This window comes from Sinocyclocheilus anshuiensis, unplaced genomic scaffold (genome assembly GCF_001515605.1).
Source record: "Sinocyclocheilus anshuiensis isolate Anshui unplaced genomic scaffold, SAMN03320099.WGS_v1.1 scaffold415, whole genome shotgun sequence".
Taxonomy (NCBI): domain Eukaryota; kingdom Metazoa; phylum Chordata; class Actinopteri; order Cypriniformes; family Cyprinidae; genus Sinocyclocheilus; species Sinocyclocheilus anshuiensis.
In genome coordinates this window covers 394,419-416,020 of record NW_015552655.1, presented here as the reverse complement: position 1 = coordinate 416,020, position 21,602 = coordinate 394,419, and the positions used below count along the sequence as shown (strand labels likewise).

The 21,602-nt window shown below is 32.2% G+C and overlaps 1 protein-coding gene across 7 annotated transcripts in view; it reads right to left on the bottom strand.

Moving 5' to 3' along the window:
* slc12a7b (solute carrier family 12 member 7b) overlaps nt 1-21,602 on the bottom strand; it is a 64,210-nt gene that overhangs the window by 13,229 nt on the left and 29,379 nt on the right. For all 7 annotated transcript variants that reach the window (XM_016458810.1, XM_016458811.1, XM_016458813.1 and 4 more), the window contains exons 2-14: nt 16,453-16,547; nt 15,311-15,442; nt 11,639-11,785; nt 9,712-9,766; nt 9,374-9,504; nt 8,179-8,420; nt 6,954-7,165; nt 5,334-5,498; nt 3,696-3,794; nt 3,472-3,529; nt 1,928-2,102; nt 1,034-1,152; nt 852-950 (exon numbers count right to left, since the gene is read on the bottom strand). In XM_016458810.1, coding sequence (XP_016314296.1) covers nt 852-950; nt 1,034-1,152; nt 1,928-2,102; nt 3,472-3,529; nt 3,696-3,794; nt 5,334-5,498; nt 6,954-7,165; nt 8,179-8,420; nt 9,374-9,504; nt 9,712-9,766; nt 11,639-11,785; nt 15,311-15,442; nt 16,453-16,547 — 1,729 coding nt within the window. The remainder of the gene's footprint in view (nt 1-851; nt 951-1,033; nt 1,153-1,927; nt 2,103-3,471; nt 3,530-3,695; nt 3,795-5,333; nt 5,499-6,953; nt 7,166-8,178; nt 8,421-9,373; nt 9,505-9,711; nt 9,767-11,638; nt 11,786-15,310; nt 15,443-16,452; nt 16,548-21,602) is intronic.

The window sequence follows — 21,602 nt, the reverse complement described above, 5'->3', positions numbered from 1 at the left end:
ATTTTTATCATTATAGGGTGGATGTGTACACACACTTCCAACACACATTTATGTTCAAACAACAACAAAAGTGAATTTTGCATCCGATGACCCCTTTAAGGTATAAAAATAGCAATATCTGAGCAATGAAATGGTCCTCTGAGTAATATTATATATAATTCTTCAGTATTTGCAAAGTCATTGCACTTTAGTTCCCCAGTTTCTGTATATAAAAAACCTCCACCAAGATTAAAATAAGTCAGTTTTGATTGCATATTGAGTTTGAAATAACTGCAAAAAGTACAAATAAACAGTAAAAAATAAAACATATATAAATAAATAAAATCTAAATAAATAAATACATAAAATTATATATAAAAAATACAAACTACCATTTAAAACATTCGGGTCAGTAACGTTTTTTAAGAAACTGATACTTTTATTCATCAAGGATGCGTAAAGTTGATCGAAAAGTGACAATAAAAAGACATTTTTTATGTTACATAAGATTTTTAGTTTAAATAAATGCTGTTCTTTTGAACTTTTATTCATCAAAGAATCCTAAAAGATAAAATGTATCACTGTTTCCACCAAAATATTTGGCGGCACAACATAATAATTCTGTTTCTCGAGCAGCAAATCAGCATATTATTATGATTTCTGAAGATCATGTGATGCTGAAGACTGGAGTAATGATGCTGAAAACTACTATATAATCACACAGAAAACAGTTAGGTTAAATTTGAATAATATTTCAAAATCTCACTGTATTTTTAATCAAATAAATGCAGCTTTGGTGAGCAGAAGAGACTTTGTTCAAAATCTAACTGACCCCAACTAAAGCCATACAGCAGATCAGTTCAGTCTCTCACCAGTGGTAGTATTTGAACCGTGGTCTCCAGTTGGGCGTCCTCAGCAGCGTCTGCAGGGCACAGGCCAGATTCACGAACAGATAACACATGAGAAAGAACCTGAGGAGAGACAACACACAGTCAAACACACAGTCTGTCGCCACACAGACGGAGAAACAGCCTCAGATAGACATGAGACTCACATAGAAAGGATTGGAGCCACAGCGTCCAGAGAAGCGATGAGAATCCCGCTTTCACAGATCACAGCCGTCAGAAGAAGAGCCCAGGTCGGCTCTCCGTTGGCTTTTCCATGACCAAACACCTGAGAGACCAGCAGATGACACAGTCAGAGCGCTGTAGGGCTGCATATGTGGAGGCTTATGTGTAATATAACACCAAGACATGTTCAATTATTCAAAAGATATCGAATGAAAAACACTTGCCACACAAAAACATCGTTTAACAGCTAGTGTTACTATAATAAACTGTGGTAATCTGGTATTAACCAGCACTGTCATTAACAAAAATCAAATGTTCTGAAAGCATCTGAAGGAAATGCCATTTTAATTTCCATATTCCCAATTAATTTATAAACTAAACTAAACTAAAACTAATAAACTTTGTTTTTTAAATAAATGTTATGAAATGCACATCCCTGTTTCAATAGTAAAAAGTGTTGTTATTATTAAATGAAACCAAAACTATTACAATTTCATTTTTTTTATACATTTCATAAAATGCACCTGTCTCTGTATCAAAAGTGAATAGTAAACACAGTGCTGTTATTGTTACATAGAACTAAAACTATTAAAAATCAGTTTCACTACTTCAAATAAAGCCGAAATTAAATATAAACATCAGATGAAAAACTTAAACTTAAGTGACTAACTGATACAATCCAAGTTTAATATGAAGTACTAAAATGACTAAAACCTCAATAAAAATAAAGCTTAAAAACAAAAACTAATATAACTGACATATGCACATAACAAAATTACTAAAATTAAAATGAAACATTGAAAGCTTATTCAAAATATCATGTATTATAGATATATGATATCACGAGATATCTGATGCATATGCAGTGCGAATGATACCTCGAGGAAGGGCACTATCCCGTCCCGCGCGATGGCCTGCAGCAGCCGGGGGGCGCCGGTGAGACTCTGAAGCCCCGCCCCACAGCAGGAGAAGAACGAGCCAATCACGATCACCCAGGGCGAGGGCCAGGACAATGTGCCAATCACTAAATTACCTTTAACAGAGTCTCCAAACCTAAACAACAACAACAAATCTAAATTAAACCATTTTATATTGATATAAAATACAAAAATTTTTTTTTTTTTTTTTTGTTCCCACACAGCTTGTTGCAGGGCATTCTGGGATCTGGGATGAGATCCTGCATCAAAATTCTGCTAAATTTAGGAATCTTATGGAATTGCAGCCTATATAGTATACTGAAAAATGGCTTTGAAACTATTTTCACTCTGAAATTGCCATTAAATTTCACAAATATGATTTTATAATAGTAACAATAATTGAAGTAGCAATTTTTAAATAAACTTTATAAAATGAATCTATCTCTGACGCACAATTCAACAGCAAAAAGTGTTATTGTTACATAAAACTATTACACATTTATTGTTAACTGAATTAAAGCAGAAATAAAACAAGTATTAAATGAAAAAACATATGTATTAAAACGTTTAATGCACCAGTCTCTGATTCTGTTGTTACTGATACACAAAACTAAAAATCTATTTTGTAATAAAATATAGGTAAACAAAAATATTACTAATTTAAACCACTTTATACTGATACCTTGCAGTATTGAATAGGGATGTAACGATTAACCGCGAGCCGGTTGAAAATCTATTTAAATATGTGACGATTCAAATCGGTTGAGATGCTAAACAAATCGCGATTCAATTAGGGGTAGGAGTTTATATGACTTTATATGAGTTTATATTTACATGTCTGAGCGGAACTTACTGTCTTTAGAAAAGTTTAGATGGTATTTATAGTGTTATATTTCAATTTCACAAAGAAACGTGCAGCATTTTGTCCAAGCAATAATAAAAGGACACATTTAATTTATAATTTGTCTTAAATCTCATTTTGTTACAAAAAATAATAATTGTGAATCGAATCGAATCGTGAAATCAAAATCGTGAATTGAATCGAATCGTGAGTTGAGTGAATCCTTACATTCCTAGTATCGAATGAAATATCAAAACATTTCACTGAAAAAAAAAGGTTTTGAAACAATTTTCACTCAGAAGTTGCTAGTAAATTTCATAAATAATTAATGGCACACTGAACACATTGAGGTAGAAAGACTGAAATAGTATTTTCTTGCAAAATTCACTCTAACAACCTTTGCTTTATTCCAACATTTGTTACAGTGTATCTGTGCATCTTTGGAACAAGTAACTGCTGTCTCGGTAGGCAGCGCACTAGGTTTAGGAACAGACACAGGCATTTTCCTGTGATATAATCTTGAGATATTACATATAAAGAGTTCATTGACCGCAGTGCAGAGCTGTTCGCAAACAATCTGCCGTTATTAAAGTAGATTGCCTGTATGTTTATCCAGGAAAATGAGGATATTATGAGTGGAAAATGAGAAGCAGAAAGCGCTCACTTGTCTCGGAGCAACACACCCTCGATGCAGGCGCCGAACAACACCACGCAGGACAGATCTGAGTTACACCACTAAGAAAACCAAACAGCATCTCGCCTTACTCTCTCTGTCTCTCACAGACACAGTACTAATGGTTCAGTGATTTAGCTTTACAATTGATTCAGTTATGATTCCAATACATGGTTAAATATATAATGTTGTAGACCGGTCTAGACTAAGGATACAGATGATGGTGGTGGTTGCGATGGCGAGGATGGTGCCGATGGGAATGGACCTCTGAGCGTCTCTCAGATCCCCGGATCTGTTGGATCCAGCCATGATACCTGCACAACAGAAACGCATGGATCAATTACATCTGTGTGTTTTTCAGAAGGTGAAATAAGATTCTTATCAGATGAGAAAAACGTAAGTTATAAAGAAAAAAAATAATTACTGGTGTATGAATAATTGAATTACAATACATTACAAAAATGCATGATGTCTTTGAATCAAAATTCAGTTTTATTCATTGTAAAATTAAAATAAAACTATTAAAAATAATTTTAGTATACTGAAATAAAGCTGAACTAATATATATATATATACACTCTTAAAAATAAAGGTGCTTCACGATGCCATAGAAGAACCTTTTTGTCTAAATGGTTCCATAGAGAACCTTTAACATCTGAAGAACCTTTCTGTTTCACAAAAGGTTCTTTGTGGCGAAAGAAGGTTCTTCAGATTATAAAAAGGTAAGAAAGAGATGGTTCTTTAAAGAACCTTTGACTGAATGGTTCTTTGTGGACCCAAAAATGGTTCTTCTATGGCATCGCTTGAAGAACCTTTTGAAGCACCTTTATTTTTAAGAGTGTATATACACATACTAGAGGAAAAACCTAAACTTAAATCACTAATTGAAATAAAATAAATTGAAGTACTAAAATTACTAAAATTAAAATTGAAATAAAATGAAAGCCAAATAATTACAAATTAAATTAAATTAAAATTAAATTAAAATGACAAAAGCACACAACAAAATTACTAAAACTTATACTAAATTGAAAAGAAAACTGAAACTATAAAATACAAATATTAATAAATTCTACACTGTATGCTATATTACTTTAATAGAAATAATTCTAAAATAACACTTGTTAGAGTTGGTGAATTCAATGAATTTCTATGAATTTCATGTTTTAACTGTTTATTTTAATTGATAAGTTTAAAGAAACCATTCAAAAATGTTTAATGAATTAAAATTGTAATATATTAAACTTTTTTAGTAAAAATATAGCTAAAATATAATATATTGTAGGTATATAGCCTACAGTAGGTATATATTTTAGGTATTTATTGCTATAATATTAAATAAAAATATGTTTTTTATTGTTGTTTTATAGTGTTACACACATGTATAGGATAAAGAAAATTCCAAGTATTCATTTGGTGAAACATGCAAATTATTTCAACTAGTTGCTTTCTGTAGTTTGCATCAAACATTTTTAATTGACCTAAAACAACCAATTATTTCAAATGTTCCTCTGAAAACAAAATAAAGTCAACCTTTAAAGCCACTTCAAAAGAGATGATATAATTATATATATATATATATATATAACTTATTTATTTATGTAATTAGATTACATCCCTCAGCTCTAATGCTTCAGTCAAATTGTTCCAAAAGCTCAGTCTGTTGTTACAGTAAGCTTATGTCCTGAGAGCTATCGCTGTGTTCACAGGGAGTTCACCCGCGTCCTGCTGAGCTCTCTGTGAATCTGAGAGCACTAGATAAGACAGATCACCGCTCACACTCAGGACCAGATCAGACTGGTTTAGTTTCGACGAACAGCAAAGAGAAGAGAGAGTAATGGATGTGAAGGCACCTGTGACGGAGGGGAAGTAGATTCCCACCAGCAGTGTGAAGAAGGCAGTGATGTCATTGAGCACATACGGCAGGTGTTTGTCCTGAGACGCGTCGCTCGCCGGCACCGACGGCACGGCTTTCTCCACCAGCATGCCAGCGGGACCGTAGCTTCCCCACATGTTCTCTGTGCAAATCAAACAAGAGGCCAAGATGTTGACAGACTCAATCATTACAATGAGATAAGCTTTCATTTATGGCCATTTGGTTCAATAATATCTGCATCTGAGAAACCACTAAAACTGATCCGATTAATCAAATTCACGTCAGTCTGAAAACAAACTACATTCATGGAAATTCTCAGAAGTACTCAGAAAAACTAATCACACTGAGCGATATGGCCAAAAATATTATTTTTTATATATATATATTTATGTTCCTGTGGCTCAGTGGTAGAGCATTGCGTTAACAGCGCAAAAGGTTGTGGGTTCAATTCCCAGGGAACACACATACTGGTAAAAAATGTATAGCCTGAATGCACTGTAAGTCGCTTTGGATAAAAGTGTCTGCTAAATGCATTAATTTAATTTAATATTTTTTATATCATACAATAATTTTTATCACAGTATTCATTTACCATTAATGGGGAATGAAATTAATGGGGAAATAAATGTAAACATAACTTGTTTGTTCACAATTAAACTCCACAGATTAGGAATTTTAATTTATTTTAATTTTTTTTTATGTAATCAAATAAAAATAGAACAATTAATTTACAACACAACATTTGTATTATTTTCTGTCAAATAAGATGCTGCACAACAGAAATATTTAATAAAAATATCCTGGTTGTATGATATTACTTACTATTATTATTATTATTATTATTATTATTAGTATTATTATTAGAGCCAAGAGTACTTTTTAGGAGAAGTTGTCTCATTCAGGAATAACCTGAACCTGCAACCTATTTTACTTCCATAATGTGACTTGCTTCCCAAACCTGATGGATATTTAAGATTACAATGACTAATGCTTATTTTTTCTTGGTTAACAAATGAATCTTACACAATAAGATCAGGAACATGTAAATATAATACTCCAAAAATGACCTTTTTCTTCACCCACTCCATTAAAATCATCATTGAGACCATAAAACACGAGTGCTGTGCTAGTTTGATCAAATTATGAGGACAAACAAGCCGTGAAAAATCACTTGAATGTCCTGTACTGACCTACTTACACAAAACTCCAGACCAGACGCAGTAATGCTGCGGGAAAACAATTATTTCTGCTCACTTTGACATCAGTGTGGAGATATTAATGTCAGGCCTGGCCTGTTAAATCCAGCAGGATCCGGTCTGGAGCGGGAGAAATCACCAGTGACCTTCAGAGCCACAGCGGCTTCATGATCAATAACTCAATAATAAATACAAGAGCGTATGGTGTATGATAAGAGAAGGTATTACAAATACACACTGGTGACCAATAGCACAAGCAAGCTGAGGTTCAAATGAACGCAAAACGGCACGTGCAACCTATTTTACTTCTGTAAAACTTATTTCAAGGTGTAACTTGGAGCATATTTAAGGTTATGTATATATAATAGAGGGTAAATGTTGCCTTCAGTTACTGCTCTCACCTGAAATGACTCCGCTGGTGAGGCCGGGAATGCCCTGGATCTCCGTGACGTTATTGAGGCTGAAGTATTCATTGCAGCTGGCGTTGAGCTCCGGACCTTTACAGAACAGAGACCAAAGCTTCGTGGTCACGGTCACGTTGTCTATTATTTCTGTCTTCATGCACTTGTCAAAGCCGTGGTTCTGCAGGGTGCGGTTCCCCAACAAACAGACCCTGGAGAGGACAAAAGAGCCTTTACAAAGAATTCAAAGCATGGGCTGCACATTTAAATCAGGGTTTACTGTCAGGAGGCTTGTGGTCATTGAGAACGCCCGTGTTCATCTGTGAAACAAACACTGCTGAGGATATTTGTGGTTCAACAAAACGCACAGAGCTGCCCGACACTGCTACAATCTATAAAGAAGCTTTGTTTAGTTTAAATAGGCAATGCTGTAAAACATACAATACAAGGAGACTCCAACGTTTTGCAGTAACAAGTGCATTTATTGGCTTAAGTGCAAAAAATAAAAAATACAAACAAATAAATAAATAAATAAAAGTGCTTTTAATAAAATAAAAAATGACTTATTTTCAGGTAAGTGAAATAAAAGTGCTTAAAATAAAATAAAAATCTAGTCATTTTTAGGTAAGTGATATAGAGGTGTTTAAAATAAAATAAAATAAAAGTGCTTAAAATAAAATGAAATAAAAATAAAAAACTAGTCATTTTTAGGTAAGTGATATAGAGGTGTTTAAAATAAAATAAAATAAAAGTGCTTAAAATAAAATGAAATAAAAATAAAAAACTAGTCATTTTTAGGTAAGTGATATAGAGGTGTTTAAAATAAAATAAAATAAAAAATCTTGCCATTTTATGTAAGTGATATAAAAGTGCTTAAAATAAACTAAAATAATAAACTAAAATAAAATAAAATAATTTATTTATATTTTAATTAATTAATTAACACATTAATTTTAATACTATTTTTTATTGTCACATTTTTACACTGTTTTTCCATTTTCCATGAACCCTTGTAATTATGTGTTTTTTTAAGACAAGTCAAATAAAAGAGCTTAAAATAAAATCCACAATGTTGCTTAATTTTACATTGGCAGCAAGTGACACAAAAGTGCAAAACAAAACAAAACAAAACAAAACAAAACAAAACAAAACAAAACAAAATAAAATAAAATAAAATAAAATAAAATAAAATAAAATAAAATAAAACCTTTAATGTGTGACTTACGGAAAAACTGGAGGTTCAAAGATGGTTTTGATGACCCCGGCGTAGATGGCCAGGATGGACAGCACCACACAGGCCAGGAAGACCAGCGCGAGCTTATTCACATACTTCACACCGACGAACACCACGAGAGACATGAGCGTCAGACAGCACGTCCCATAAACACGCATGTTATTCAGCAGAGCGTCCGCCTCCTGCGCCTTCTCCTCCGCCTTAAAGATGGCAGCGCTGGGCACCATGTACGTCTGTGACACAACACAGAAAGATGATGCTCATTTGATTTTGTAGAACAGAATATAGAGGAAATCATGGGGAAAAGATGGGAATGGGACTGGGAAACATTATTAGACAGATTCAGTCGCTGACAAATAAGAGTTTTAGCAGAGGTTTTCAATCTTTTGAATGCCACAGACCCCCAAATATGATCATCTTTGTGCGAGTAACTCTCATCCTAAAATTTAAAAGACAGCTATATATTTTCATATATAAAGACCCAATTTAGACTGTAACAAACTTACTATATTACATGTGTAAACTATTTAGAAAATATTTAGTTTCTATTGTTACATTACAAAATTGTTTCTGTACTGTTCAATTTATTATTTGTTTAGTATGATTTTTGTTATTTATTTAATTTAAGCATTTTTATTTATTTTAATAATCAATTAATTTTAATGTTATTTTAATTATTTATTTAATTTAAGCATTTTCATTTATTTATATTTGAATTAATTAATTAACACATTAATGTTAATACTGTTTTTTATTTTCACATTTTTACACTGTTTTTCCCTTTTCCATAAACCCTTGTAATTATGTGTTTTAAGACAAGTTAAATAAAAGTGCTTAAAATAAATTTCACAATGCTGCTTAATTTTACATTGGCAGCAAGTGACACAAAAGTGCTAAATAAAATAAAATAAAATAAAATAAAATAAAATAAAATAATAAAATAAAATAAAATAAAATAAAATAAAATATTCACCATGTTGCTTAATTTTATATCGGCAGCAGAAACTTTGAGAATATTTCATGAATATTCACAGCTATCATTGGATAATTCCTCAGTTTAAAGTTTAAAGTTATTCTTAGATGATCACTATGTCCTAGTTGCTATTTAGCGGTTTCTAAAATCTCTTGTCTTTGGATTTTCTGGCCCTAATCTGACTGCACGTTTAACTGCACACACAACACTCACCAAGAGGATCTCGATAGTCCCGAGGATGTACATGGCGCCGGCGAACGTTGTGCCCAGATAGAAACACAGACCCACAGCGCCTCCGAACTCCGGGCCCAGAGAGCGAGAGATCATGTAGTACGAGCCTCCAGCTGCACAAAAACATCAGCAGTGGAAATGTGAAACATGACGACCGCAGCACATTTCTACTGGATACCATCGCTACGTTTGCTATAAACACCATAATCGCTCACGCTGGTTGGGTATTTGAGGTTTAATTTGGTTTTATGCAGATCATGATGACATTTCCTGTTTAAATACAAGTTGAGAGCGATACATTTAATATGAAAATGTCTTACCTGGAACAACACCGTTTGTAGCAATGGCACTCATTGATATGGCTGTCAACATTGTCTGAAAAAAAGTGTCCACAGTATTTTATTAAATCAGAATAAAAAATCATTAAGAATTACAAACATTTTAACCAATTGCTATTAATTCAGATAAAAAATATACATTTTAAATAAATGACTTTTCTTGTTATTTAAAAATAAATAAATAAATAATCAAATTCTAATTCTATTTTATATAACATAATGCAATATTTACTAAAATGTTGATTTAAATTGTAAAATATTTTCTTATTATTCAATAAAAATGTCCACAGGCCTTATTAAATAATAAGACAAACATTTTAAAATGTAAATCATTATAAGAAAAATCATTATCATACCAATTCTAATGTGTAATATTAAATACAACAATTTAATATTTACTAAAATTATTTACATTTGAAAATATTTTTCTTATTATTTAATCAAAATGATAAGACAACTGACTATCACATCAATTCTAATGTGTAAGAGTATATAAAGTAATGTAATATTTTGTATAATGTTGATTTAATTTGTACAAATATATATTCGTATTATTTAAGAAAATAAAGAAATATTAAGAAAAATTAAGTTAATATTTTACCAAATATTACAGTATTTTACATAATATTAACCATTAGAATTTAAATAATACTGTAAAGGAAGTTTCATATTCAGCTATCATCATATCACAAAGATTATTTTTAGAATAACATGCGCTGATGAATCGTTCACATTCAGACCAGGCATATGTATTAATAAAGTAAACAGGTCAATGAAACTCAATCAGCATCATTTCAAGATAACAATGTACAGCACAATAATGAGGTTTTCCAGGAGCGTTTAGTTCTGTCGAAGGTCATCTGCATCCGGCCGCTGTGTCTGAGTGTCCTTGAGCCGAACGTCTAAATCCCTGGACTAAAGCCAATTAACAGCCACAGGCTTAACGAGTGAAATAAAGCTGCTTGAACTGGCCAAATACAGACACAACGAGCTTTCACTGCGCCTGACGTTTTCATCAGCACTGTTTCTGATTATAAAAACATTCATATATACCGTATATTTAATAGGAATCATTTATATTCTGATCATGTTAGATTATGCTAGAGTGGTTTAGAAATAAACGATAAATAAATCATTATTTACATTATTATTTAAATGGGATGGAATATTAAAATGGAAGAAAAAACTTTTAATCATCCAATCAATTCCTAAGGGACACTAGCATTTAGTCCAGCATAGTCCAGTCTAGCATTTTTCATTCCTGCCTGTAAAAAATAAAAATATCTAGAATACATACATATATATATATATATATATGTGTGTGTGTGTGTGTGTGTGTGTGTGTGTATTTTTGAGCTAAAAAAAATTATTTCTGCATATTGTAATCTTTTCATCTTGATCGGCTTCCAAAATAACTTCCTTTTCTAACTTTTTAACATTTGTCATAAATAAAAACTTTTCCCCATTCAGTCAGTTCCTATTAAGTCCAGCAGTCCTGCATTTGTCATTCTTGTTGAACATCCTGTTCCACTCAATAATGTGTCATATTAAGGAAGAAAAACAGGCTGTAAACACTGCTCTGATATTGATTTACCTTCCTAAATGAGGAAGCAAATACGTCTCCTCAATGCAAGCTTTAATCACACTTTGAAACGTCTCTCTAACGGTCATTTATCTCTAACAGACGTTACATAAACTGGCAGCTCTGAGATGTTGATGGTTCCTGTAAGAGCCAAACCTTTAGATCGCCGGAAACGTATAATAACACTAGTAAGTGAAGGTTAGGTGAATTAGACGCTCGTCCGCTCTGGTTTATAAATAAGCAGCGGTGTTAGAGACGTGTGAGTTCAGACGAAAGAGGACCACCCCTGAAGCCATGCACTTGTGCAGTCGTGCGGTCTGGACTTACACACGAGCAGCACATGGACACAATGATAAAGGACTCCAGGATTCCCGCCGTTCCCACGATCCACGTCATTCGCAGGAAGAGAATCACTCCCAGGATGTTCTGCAGGCAGGGCAGGTAGACCCCGATGAACGTCCCCATCTGTGGACTCTGCACACAAACACAGACACACTGCATAAGAAATGCATGCTTAAAATGATCGCACATGCATGCAATAATTAGGCAGAAAATCTAACAATGAAAATCCTGAAAGGTTTTGCACACTAATGCCACAAAGAACTTTTTGTGCTTTAGTATTTAAAAACTACACACATGTACCAGCAGTGTTATTTTAGTAGTTATAAAAGTTACTAAATTGTGTTTTCATCATTTTTATTAGTTTTTTTTATATGTGACCCTGGACCATAAAACCAGTCATAAGGGTCAATTTTTAGAAATTGAGCTTTATGCATCATCTGGAAGCTGAATAAATAAGCTTTCCATTGATGTAGGACAAAATAGGATAATATTTGACTGAGACACAACTATTTGAAAATCTGGAATCCGAGGGTGCAAAAAAATCAAAACATTGAGAAAATCATCTTTAAAGTTGTTAAAATGAAGTTCTTAGCAATGCATTAATCAAAAATTAAGTTTTGATATATTTACGGTAGGAAATTTACAAATATCTTAATGGAACATGATCTTTACTTAATATCCTAATGATTTTTGGCATAACAGAAAAATCTATCATTTTGACCCATACAATTCTTTTTTGGCTATTGCTACAAATATATCCCAGCGACTGGTTTTGTGCTCCAGGGTCACATATGTCTGTAGTTTTTATTCATTTTTTATTTCAGTTTTAGTTTTGGTTATTTTAGTACTTCAAGTTAAACTAAAGGAAAATAAAAAATGTTGCCTTGGCAACTAAACTGTAAAAAAAAAAGATTTGCAGTACATTTTACAAGAAATCATGTTCAGTTCTACAAGTTTATGTGAAATTCAGTTATGTGCAGTTTCTTTGTAATTATTTGAGAAATTTACTAGCAATGAGCAATACTAAAAGTTTAAAAGTTTTTCAAAGCTTAATTTTTATATTTCATTTCATTTAACATTTATTTTATTTCAAGTAACAAAATTTTTTTTTTTTTTTTCAGAAATTGCTAGCAAATTTTGCAATTCATTACTAAGAAACAGCAAGTAACACATTGAATTAAATAATACATTTTGATACAGAAAACTAAAATAGTCTTGTCTTGTAAAATGTACTCCAATGATCTTTGATTTTCTATTTTTTACAGTGCAGTTAAAATTAATAACTGGATAGAACCCAGAAATCAAAACACTGATCTGAAGAACCTGTAATGAAGCATCAAAAGCAATATTATAATCTTCAAAGAATCATACAACCAAACCAGGAACCTAAACAGCTAAAATGATTCCTGATAGAAGAAACAAGTGCTTTGATAAAAGAGGAATTTGCAATGTTAAAATTTTGAATACATATTTAATTCTTCAACAAAAGCAGTCTTAAGTCGCTGGGGTATATTTGTAGCAATAGCCAACAATACATTGTATGGGTCAAAATAATTGATTTTTCTTTTATGCCAAAAATCATTAGGATATTAAGTAAAGATCATGTTCCATGAAGATATTTTGTAAATTTCCTACTGTAAATATATCAAAACTTAATTTTTGATTAGTAATATGCATTGCTAAGAACTTCATTTGAACAACTTTAAAGGTGATTTTCTCAGTATTTTGATTTGTTTGCACCAGCTTTCAGATTATGCATAAATCTCCATTTCGAAAAATTGTCCATTATGACTGGTTTTGTAGTCCAGGGTCACATATATGAAATGCAAACCAGATATAGATCTGAAACATAAGTGCTGTTGCATCTAAATGCACATTTAAAGTTTTCAGCCTTACAAGAGACGTAATCCATGTCAACCATCCAAATCATAAATGATCCAACACTGAGATTCACACTCCAGGCATGAGTTCTTGAACAACTAACTGATTGCGTCAATCTTCATGCACAAGTAGCATCATAACTACAAAAATCATAACCAACCTGTGCACAACCAAAAAAACATAAATGCATATACATTTATAAAAGCATACCGCGTTGAGATGAACGGTTTTGAAACTGTTCCTGCTGGATTCGGCTTTAGTCAAATACACTATATAGATGAACCCAAGAGCTTCAGCGATCTTTCCTGATGCAAAGAGCAAAATTTGGATGAACTGCAAAGTGTCCCGCAGTCTGAGCATCTGAAGCCCGTCGTCTCAGGACTAATGAGAGCGTGTTTGTCCAATCACAGATAGATGTCCAGTGACGGGGAGACTGGCTGGGGACTGTGGTTTGTGGCTATCGCCTGGTCATTGCTTCAACATTTTTACTGACTGTCAGCAATAACCACGAGAACTCAAAAATGTGATGCCCGCTGGGCTTGAAATGGAAATCAAAGAAAAATCGTTGCATTTGTGCATGTGTTAATACATCTTTGCATAAGCATTTGCAATAGATGAACCTTAGACGTCATATTTAATTTAATGTGAATAAAACGAGGCTGAGAGTAAAATACTGTTCTGTGTTATGGCATATCAAGTTTTTTGGATATACATAAGGCATCTAGTGTTATTTTAGTATCAATAAGACACTATTGTGGTTTTTATTAATATTTTCAATTCGTTTTTTTTTTTTTTGCATTTTCAGTTTTCATTTAAATGTTACTTTTTAGTAAACTTGTTGTGGATTTTAGTCATTTGTATTTATGTCTATATATTTTTCATTCATTTTTATTTCAGTTTTAGTTATTTTAGTACAGCAAGACAAAATGAATGAAAATGAGAAATAATACCTTGGCAACTAGCTGAAATATATTTTTGTATACATTAAATATATTAAACATTTTTCATATATTTTGTAATTATTAATAAGTTTATTTTATTTCAAGTAAAAACAAAATTTGTTTTTAGTTTTAGTTAACAATATTAATTCTGTGTAACGATGCTTTACAGATATCAGAAATGTATTCATTTTTATTTCAGTTTTAGTTTTAGCTTTTTAGTACTAAAATAGGAAAAAACTAAATTAAAACGAGAAATGTTGCCTTGTCAACTAGCTGAAATAAAATAATTTAAAGAGCTTTTTAATATTTTATTTCAGTTTTTAGTGGTAGTTAACCATATTAACTCTTAATCTCCAAATAATTAAATATAATCAAATTAGGAACCCCAAACATCAAAAAAAAAAATTTTAATTTTTTTTTTTTTTTTGGCTAACTTATAATAACCCTGGTTCAGACTAAGGTTTATTGCATTTCCTGAATGGTGAAATGGAACAATGCAACTATGAGAAGTTCAGGTAATTTCCGACATGTTTCTCTAATCAGACATTCCAAACGATCTGACCTGTATTCATTTCCTGTCGTATTTTCAACAAAGGCTAAAGAATGCTGAGAATGTGTGTCCGATTTGTTTTCGATTAGAGCACACAGACACAAAGCTCAAACATCCAACAGAAAGCTCGGCTTCACGTGTGTCTCTCACTCACGTAACTTCATGTCTAGAGATAAAATGAGTTTAGGCGGTTCTCTAGTGCCAAATTTATAGGAAATGGTCCAAAAACTTGGACTGAAGTTGTGTAAATGTTTTTCTGATGTGTAATGGTTCTCAGTCTGTTACCTTGACTGTCTGCTTCTTGGCACCTTCATCCTCGTCGGCCTCCTCGTGTTCTCTGACGCCCTGCATGAGGTTCGTGTAGTTGGCCAGTTTGCTGAGCAGTGAAGACACCATGGGATTGCTGTCCATCTCCTCCTGAAAGGGTAAAGGTCATGTGTTTGATGAAAAACTGCAAACCAGCAAACACAAATGATGCATTTCAAACCTCATTTCAAACAATGTCTCGTAAAAACCCTGAGTAAAAATACATGCAGGCACCAAAATCAAAGGACATAATAACAGCTCTGTCTGTCCGAAATCATAAAATTATACAAAAATAAACTTCATGACCCATGAACTACTTTATTTGTGATCATAAACATGAAACGAGAATGTGGAAAACAGAGTAGAGAAAAGCCGTGATGGCTTGAAAACAAACACAATGCGTTTGTTCAGACTTCAATGCAGTAATATAAATATCACAAAACTTATTAAGAACATCTTAAGAAAAAAAGATATTACATTTTTGCATAAAGAAAAAGTATGCCAGTTTTTTGTTTGTTTATTTATTTATTTTTGGGCTATTAATATTTTAGCATAATGACATTATTTTAGGTCTCATTCCACCAAAAATCTTGTTATTGTAATGCAAATATATGTAGTACTTTTATTTTGCTTGATAAAAAAAATATTACTTTTTTTGTTATTAATATATTGTATTATATTATTTTAGCTCATTTCCACCAAAATTCATATTATTGTAATGCCAAAAATATTATATATTTTAGTTATATTATTATATTACTTAAATTATAAAATATACATCAAAGTGATATTTATTGTACTATTAAAATTATTATTGAATCAGTAATTAGTTATCATAATTTTAGTTTGTAAATACTAATTAGTATTTTAGCATTTTAATTAGTATAAAAAAATGAAAGAGTCTAATGTAAATTTAAAAAGAAAAGAAAAAAGCTAAACTAAAGCGTCAAGATGAATTGCTGAAATTAACATTTGAGGATAAATATGCAAAATTGCCATGGAACCAAAAAAAGTCAAATACAAAGAAATCATCTGCAAAAATAAATAAATAAATAAAATAAAATAAACTTAACTAATAAAATAAACGTATTCAATAATATTGAAATTAAGTTTGAAGATACCTCAAAAAGTGCCATGTTTTTCCCATCATACAGAGTTCCCTTATCATCATCTGTGTTATTGATGAAGGGGCGGCTTTCCCTTGGGTTTCCATCACCTGTATCAGACAGACAGACAGATGGAGAGAGCAACAGAACAAGAGAGAAAGAGAGGGAAAAAGACATGATTACAGGTGATTGCAGGAGATCTGCCACTAAAATGCTGTTTGCTTGTGAAGCGAGAGGCGTTTATGGTCTGTTATGTGTAGTCTGTTGGGTAAATTATGAAAAAGCAGACTTCCTATCATTGCCGCCGGTCAGACGCAATGATTTGCCTATAATTAGAGCATGATGGTGATCAATGTCCTCCGGTTCACTGGTCAAACTCTGTGATGCTCAGACAGTCTGATGGCACTAAAGCACTTATAAATCTCAAACGTATAGCTGAAAACATGCACTTACTCGGCACTCGCTCACTGATCCGCCTGGGGTTGTGCTTATATATAGATGTTAAATTGCAGTGATGTAAATAAACATCTGGACTGGGCTGCGTCACTATAGGATTTATTTTCAGATTACATCGCTTTATTCATTTCCTCAGACCTCTAATTTCAACGCAGCATATAATTCAGATTCAGAACGACGCACTGTTCACAAGATATAGTTTCTTAAGATTAATCTTTTGTCACGCCGCAGATGCTGAGTTAAATATGTTTGAACAGTTTAACTTTGTAAACAGCAAAGTCCAAGAGTATGTTTAATGCTAGACTTTAAAAAAAGCTTTTGGAAACTACAAATGCGGCTGTTTTCCAGCTCAAAGATCCATCAAAATCTGTGCATGTTGTCTAATAAGCCTGGCATTGTATGTTATGATTATTGTTGGCTTGCTTCTCTGATCTTTTCGGATAAAAGCATCAGCAAAACGCATACATGTAAATGTATGATTATGCAATGAAACCACAAGATGCTCTAATGTGCATACGAGTCATTTTTCATACCGCCTGAAACAATAGTGCATTTGCAAACTGGTTTGAAACCAGTTCAAACTGTTTGGTGCACACATTTATGCAGTAATTGCAAGGAGGAAAAGTATTCAAAGTGATGCTGAAGTCACAGCTCACTCTAAATACATGAATGCATGACATTTACACAAACGCATCTGACGGACATTTTTATTTAAAGCACCTTTACATGCATTCAACATAGACATTTAATCAGTAAGTGTGCTTCACTGGAATTGAAACCCTGGTGTTTTAGCATCATGTTTCTACCGGTTGAGCCACAATCTCCAGTTCTACAACTCCACCAGAACAAAACATGCTGGCTAAGATGGTAAGAACCCGGTTGAGGTGTTTAACTATGATAACTATGCAGAATCAAAGCTACTATAAACACCGAAAAGATATAAAGCCCTGAGATACAGGGAATGCTCTCTCAAATTTATGAACATAACTAAACATTCTTCTAGTAACATTAATAGAATGTTCATTAAATGTTATCTGGTCTTTAACTGCGTTCTCAACGCATTAGCACAAAAACATTATTTATACATTGTGTATGTAACATTTTGTCTGGAACATTTAAAAAAAATTAGACAAACATCCAACTAAACTGATAATACTTACTAGTTTCAGATGGTTTAAAAACATTCAAAAGTAACATCTCCATAATATTTGCAAAATTCTAAAATGGAACATTGCCTTAATGTTGTTTCTAAAGTTGACATTCTTTTTTTTTTTTTTAAACAATTAAAAAACTGGACGTTTTGAACATTCGGAAAACATTCAGATATATAACATTTAATAACTTCATGGGAACATTAGCAAAACATTCTCAACATAACATTTTAGTAAATATGCTCCCAAATATTAAGACATCTGGAATCTCAAATTTCAAACTTTTGATCAGAATCAAATGTTTCAAGTGCCTTTCAGATCATATGTACCTTTAGATTGAAAGGGTTTCAGTCACTCTTTGTTATCTTTGGAACTGTTTTTATTTGAGATATTGCAAGTAACTCTACAGACCCATTTTTGGGTAAACCATTCCTTTGAAGTCAACATAAAATGCAGTTCGACACCTATTTTATATTTCAGATAAAACATAAAGTGATCAGTTGCTAGCATTTGACAGAAATCTCTTCTGAACTTTTGTAAATTGTGAAGTGTTTATCTATTCACCCTTTGAATGGGTTAAAAACCTCCAGTTTTTTAATTGTTTAAAAAAAAAAAAAAGAATGTCAACTTTAGAAACAACATTAAGGCAATGTTCCATTTTAGAATTTTGCAAATATTATGGAGATGTTACTTTTGAATGTTTTTAAACCATCTGAAACTAGTAAGTATTATCAGTTTAGTTGGATGTTTGTCTAATTTTTTTTAAATGTTCCAGACAAAATGTTACATACACAATGTATGTAACATTTTGTATGTAACATTTTGTCTGGAACATTTAAAAAAAATTAGACAAACATCCAACTAAACTGATAATACTTACTAGTTTCAGATGGTTTAAAAACATTCAAAAGTAACATCTCCATAATATTTGCAAAATTCTAAAATGGAACATTGCCTTAATGTTGTTTCTAAAGTTGACATTCTTTTTTTTTTTTTTAAACAATTAAAAAACTGGACGTTTTGAACATTCGGAAAACATTCAGATATATAACATTTAATAACTTCATGGGAACATTAGCAAAACATTCTCAACATAACATTTTAGTAAATATGCTCCCAAATATTAAGACATCTGGAATCTCAAATTCCAAACTTTTTATCAGAATCAAATGTTTCAAGTGCCTTTCAGATCATATGTACCTTTTAGATTGAAAGGGTTTCAGTCACTCTTTGTTATCTTTGGAACTGTTTTTATTTGAGATATTGCAAGTAACTCTACAGACCCATTTTTGGGTAAACCATTCCTTTGAAGTCAACATAAAATGCAGTTCGACACCTATTTTATATTTCAGATAAAACATAAAGTGATCAGTTGCTAGCATTTGACAGAAATCTCTTCTGAACTTTTGTAAATTGTGAAGTGTTTATCTATTCACCCTTTGAATGGCTTTGAACTATCAGTATTATATTCGGTTCACACCCACATATGCATCTATGACTACAGACACTTGATACAGTAATGCCAAATCTCACGAGACGTGATCCACTTTGATCAAAATGACCTAGATTACAGATATGCTTATATCACTGCAGATGTCACAGCCCTTCATTCACCTGTTCAAACGCTGCACGATGCACTCCCTTCATCCAGAGATACACGCATGGAGAATGAATGAGTGAGCAAAACAGAAGCGATGAATAAATGGATGGACATTTGGCTCCAGGGGCAAAAAAATGCTAGCTGTTTTTTAATCGGTATTTTGTGTGATTTTCCAGGGAACAAAATAAATCAATAAATAAAAACCTTCAACAAAAATGATTCGCATCCTTAAAGCAAGTTACAAAAAATATATAAATAAAATGCATAAAAAGTATGCAAATTTTGTTGAAAGAAAGATTTTAACAAATTGAATCAATATACATTGTCTAAAACATGTAAAAAAAACAATTTTGCTTCTTTTCCAAAGGATGTGCAGATATTTTTACTGGACAACAAGACAAAAATACTATTAAGAAAAGTTATTTTTTGCCATATCTGCCAAGGACATGCTGCTGAAGATTTGCATGATCACAAGGAAAGAAAAAAATGTGTAATTCTTGTTAACCATCTAAACAACGCTGCATAGGCTGGAAAACATGCCATGCCAAGCTGCCATAAACTCTACTGCAACTGGAAACTCAGGGACCATTTTCACCTGCTGGATATAAAACAGGTGAAAAAAAAATCCTGAGGGGATCTGAGTCACATTTTTTTTACATAATTGAAAAATAAAATAAAATATAAAATAAAATAAATGAAACAAAATACAAAATAAAAATAAAATAAAACAATTAAATAAAATAAAAAATAAAATACAATACAAAACATAATTAAACTAAATACATTTAAGCGAAAAAAATTAAAAATTAATAAATAAATAAGAAATAAAACAATGAAAAACTAAAAAAAAAAATAACGGTATAAAACAAAACAAAATAAGAGGTAAAACTGAATAAAATAAAACTAAATAAATAAAATAAAGTCAAATAAAATAAAAAACAGAATAAAATAAGAAATAAAACAGAATTAAAAATTAGAGATCAAATAAAATAGAGCATAAAACAAAAACAAAATAAGTAAAATGTCAAATAAAATAAAAAACAGAACAAAATGAGTAGAATATGAAACAGAATCAACATTTTAAAATAAAATAAAATAAAATAAAATAAAACACCTGCATTAACCGCTCATAATAACCCACCAGTGCAAACCAACACAGCAGAGTCTCACGTCTTCTCAGGGCAACGCTGACGTGGATCTGAGCTGACCGTCAAGCCCTTGAGTTCATCAAACCTTCGATACAGACTCATTTAGATGACACAGCTGAGGATTTCTGTATTTAACATCAGAACAGACAACAGCTCCACACAAAATCTCTCCACTTTATGGTCCAGTGGACCTGACATTCAGCGCAGGGAGGCCATGCTGATACACAGGCATTCAAACACACCTTTGATTTACCCTTAATCCACACATTAACAATTCATGTTAATTGTTTCCTTTTCAGGCACATAACAGTTGGAGTTTGCAACAATAAAACTAAGAACCTTCTTGATGACTCCCTTTTACAATAGTCACAAGAAAGGTTGAAATTAACATGTCAGGTTGAGCAGGGCATTAACAGGTACCGTGAATCACAGTCTCTATGGTAATAAATGGCCACATACTCTATTTATATCGGCTAAGCTCTCTGTCGTTCTGATCTGTAAGCGGCCTACGAGAGCTTGTTTTACACCGGCTGACTGTGCAAGAGACGCTGGCAGAAAGAGTCACTCCAATCCCGTTATCCAACACGGATGTCAAGCAATTAGAAGGCCCAAAGTCTGACAAAGTAAATAAACGTCTACAACTGATGATAGTAATGCTGCCGCTCTCTGGCCACAGCCTTTAAAATGACACTCAAACTCAGTTCACAAGATTCAGACTGTCAAAAAGAATGAATGAATCAATGCATGAATGAATCAATGAGCGAGCAAAACAGAAAGTAGAAATGAATCGATGAATAAACGGATGCACAT